Source organism: Lolium rigidum, chromosome 1, assembly GCF_022539505.1.
Source record: "Lolium rigidum isolate FL_2022 chromosome 1, APGP_CSIRO_Lrig_0.1, whole genome shotgun sequence".
Taxonomy (NCBI): Eukaryota; Viridiplantae; Streptophyta; class Magnoliopsida; order Poales; family Poaceae; genus Lolium; species Lolium rigidum.
Window position 1 is genome coordinate 307,562,996 of NC_061508.1, and position 3,489 is coordinate 307,566,484.

The following is a 3,489-nucleotide window of genomic DNA, read 5'->3' on the forward strand; positions in this document are numbered from 1 at the left end:
TAGGTTTATTTCTTCTAAACACACCTAGTTCAGATTAGGAAAAACAGTAATAATATATTATTGTGAGGGAATGGTATGTACGGGATCCTGATACAGGACTTGCGCAACTTGATAAGCACCTGAGCAACGATGATACTTATGTTGTTACATGGCATGATAACATTTGCATACATATTATTTTGAAATGCCCAATATAGATATACTTAGCTTTTAACTTGTCCGATGCTTTTTTTCTTTTCTTTTCACCATGAATGTACAATTACAAGCAATCCACAACTCCTTTACTTTTCGCACCCGTTTGTTGCAAAAGCAAACATAATCCAAAGATGGAGAACGGGTATTAGAGCATCTCCACCGGCGCCCCCCACAGCGGCCCCGATAGCGATTTGGAGACTGGCGCCGTTTTTGGTATCATACTGGTGCGTCCAATAAAGCGGTGCAGTATCGAGCCCAATAGAAGTGACGGCAACCCCGTGCCAGGCCCTTCGCAAAGGGCGTGAATTGGGCACGCTGGCGCCTCGCGCCACAGCAGATTTCGCGCGTGGGATCCGCCTATCGGCCATAGAAAAAACCCAAATCCTACAATTTTTTAGGGTATCCTCCCCCCGTCCGCCGCTCATTTCTCCCGCCACGGTGGATTTTGAGCCTGTAGCTTTGCCTTAATGGTGACGGAGGGACAAGCGAGATGTCCCGTCGGCGATGCGCCTCCCCGACGCATCACCGCCATTCGCACGCCACATTTTTCCGCACTTTCTTTCCGTGGCTTCTCACCTATTCCCGCGATTTCTTCCCACCTCTTACCTCGTGGAGACCGCAAAAATTCCATCCAAGTGGTGTTTTGTGCAATACATGGAGTTGGACATGGTGGAATGTGCAGTTCCATCCTGGTTTATGTTTACAATTAGTTCGTGTTTTAGGTATAGTTAAAGTTAAATTTTACTGTATAAAGTTTGATTAAATATTGAAAACATATTAATGTTTAAACTGTAAATCTATATTGTTGGAATCGTCAAAAACTAATATTTTTATATTATGTGCATATTATATTACGGTTGTTGATATATATTCTTGGTCAAGCATAGCATATTTTGAGTTTGACTAAAGCTAGAAGGCTACTTCTTATGTCGTCCATTTTCATCCTGGCTTCGTGGTAGCTATGGAATGAAATGAATGCGCATGTTTTTTCACACCAAGAGCTCCATGCCTTTGCTGGCCAAGATTAAAAATGGAGCAAGAAAATGGGCAATTGCTGGTGCAAAAGCAAGCATAATCCATAAGTGGATTACATGAATTCTATAAGAAAGCTAAAGTTGGTGCACTTCCAAGACACTTGAACACGAACAATATCCACCGTCGAAACAATCAACTCTGGTTATCCAAGACCATCGCTTGTGAAAATATTCTATATGTACAGATGGATATACGACTTCAGCAAGCTCTCGGTCCATCAGAATCAAAGGTCATGAGTCAAACCTCAGGCAGAATACGGTCTTCCAACTACCTCAAGACTCATAGACCCTAAGCACGTATTGGATGTCTTGCCTACACATAGGGCACGATGGTCCATCCTTGAGTTCAACTCTTTTTGCGCAGTTGCAGCAGCAGACGAGATGACCACAAGGAACAAAGGCTGCATTCCTTCTGTTCTTTAAGCATATGACACATAATTGCTCGTCTCCCATTTCACCAGGCGCCTTGTCGCCACTGCCAATTTGTACGGTATTATTCTTATTGTCACCCTGGTGAAACCTTTGTTGAGCGCCCATTCTCTCCTTGACAGAAGGTATTTCTGTTCAAAATATTGAAATGTCAGCAAAAGGTATGATGGGAACAGTTCTGGCAGTGAAAATTAGACTGTTAATTACCTGGCTCAGCTCGAATATATCTAAGCACGTCATTCAAAACAAAATAGCCTCCGCTTTCTTGTGGAGCCAGGAAAAATGACTGAGTAAATCTACGCTTCGCCGTATTAGGCGTAGTAAAAGATCCAGTCAACACAACAAACACACCATCCCCATGCGATAGCTGAGCATCCATATTCTCTAACTCTGCCGAACATCCCTTGAGTTCTGTAGATAAAAAGTATTCCTTGATACCCTGGATATTAACAACATAAAACAAATCAGTAAGAATCAATCAGATGACTAGGAATGTTGCATGGACATACACATACCTTAACTGATTATTACATGTTAGAGAGATAAAATGAGATGCAAGTGTTCTATATATACCTAAACAGATTACAATTAGACAAATAAAACGAGATAAGTATTGGAATAACTCCACTAACGTGCACATGACATATACTCAAGCCCTGAGTAGTACATGATTGTATATAGAATTATAGATGCTCCATAATAAGATTTCATAAATTAAGGCTATATTAGCATACACATCCTTTAGCTAATCGATGTTCACCAATCACATTTCATCACCAGGTATGGCCTAGAGGTTGGATCAATTGCGCAATACCAATACTACCACTCAATGAAACAGGAACATCGTGAATTACCATGCCAAAGCAGCCTAATAACCTCAATAAGCTAGCAAAAACATATAACCGATGGCAGAATGTCTGCCCTTATATGTCCTCAAGCTATTATAAGTAACCAATGGTTGAAGTGAAGACTACAACATGGATGGAAATCAAGCTCTAATAGTTTGAAATGAGTGAAAAAGCATGAACACCTAAAATGTTTAATATACAGTACATCTCATGGATAACGGTAAGATCCTACAGTACTGCTGCCATGCTGAAGAGAACTTACACGTGTAGTGGTTATAGATGTCATTCCACCATCAAGACCTGGTCGACCAAGAATACTTTCATCATGATAGAACTTATGGGAATCCTCTGGTGACGTAATAAGAATACTGTAATATTGTTGAGTAAAAACAGTTCCAACCTGTAAGCAAACGACAAATCCAATCATGTCCGACAGTACTTTTTTTATTTGTAGATTAATAATAGCTACAATGGAGAAAAATATTACCACATGTGGATCAAGATAACGACCCATGGAGTTCCTAGCTTGGGTAGCCATTGCTGCACAAGGATTAGTACTAGTTAGTATCTTTCGAGGTCAATTGATGAATATTGTGTGACTAGCTACCAGCATAAAAAAAGGTAGCAATTCAAAAGCCATAGTTTTCTTTGTTTGCGGGAAAAAGCAGTAACCGGTCAAGCAACTGACTTCTGTTACATCTACAAGGTCTTCAGTTTCCAAGAACACAAATAAACGGCAAACAATAACCCGGAACTCAGCAGCACGGTGGTCTATGTGCATCGATGAATTCATATCGGTTGGTGTTTCACAAATTATCAGCAGAAGCAGAATGTACACATCATATATCGCAGCAGACATTAGACAATCACAGTCGATACAGATATAGAACGTATCACTATCTATCATATTGATAAAATGTGGATACAAATATGATACTCTCTCCATCTCAAATTAATTGACTCAACTTTATCTAGGTACACAT

At 40.3% G+C, this 3,489-nt stretch overlaps 1 protein-coding gene across 1 annotated transcript; it reads right to left on the reverse strand.

Annotated features, from left to right (window-relative positions):
* Positions 1 to 1,502: 1,502 nt before the first annotated feature.
* On the reverse strand, positions 1,503 to 3,044 carry LOC124661117 (nuclear transport factor 2-like). Its single transcript, XM_047198974.1, has 4 exons — positions 2,994 to 3,044; positions 2,769 to 2,906; positions 1,866 to 2,097; positions 1,503 to 1,789 (listed from the first exon to the last, which is right to left on the reverse strand). Exons 1-4 carry the CDS (start codon positions 3,042 to 3,044, stop codon positions 1,503 to 1,505), a joined length of 708 nt encoding a protein of 235 aa, XP_047054930.1.
* Positions 3,045 to 3,489: the final 445 nt, after the last annotated feature.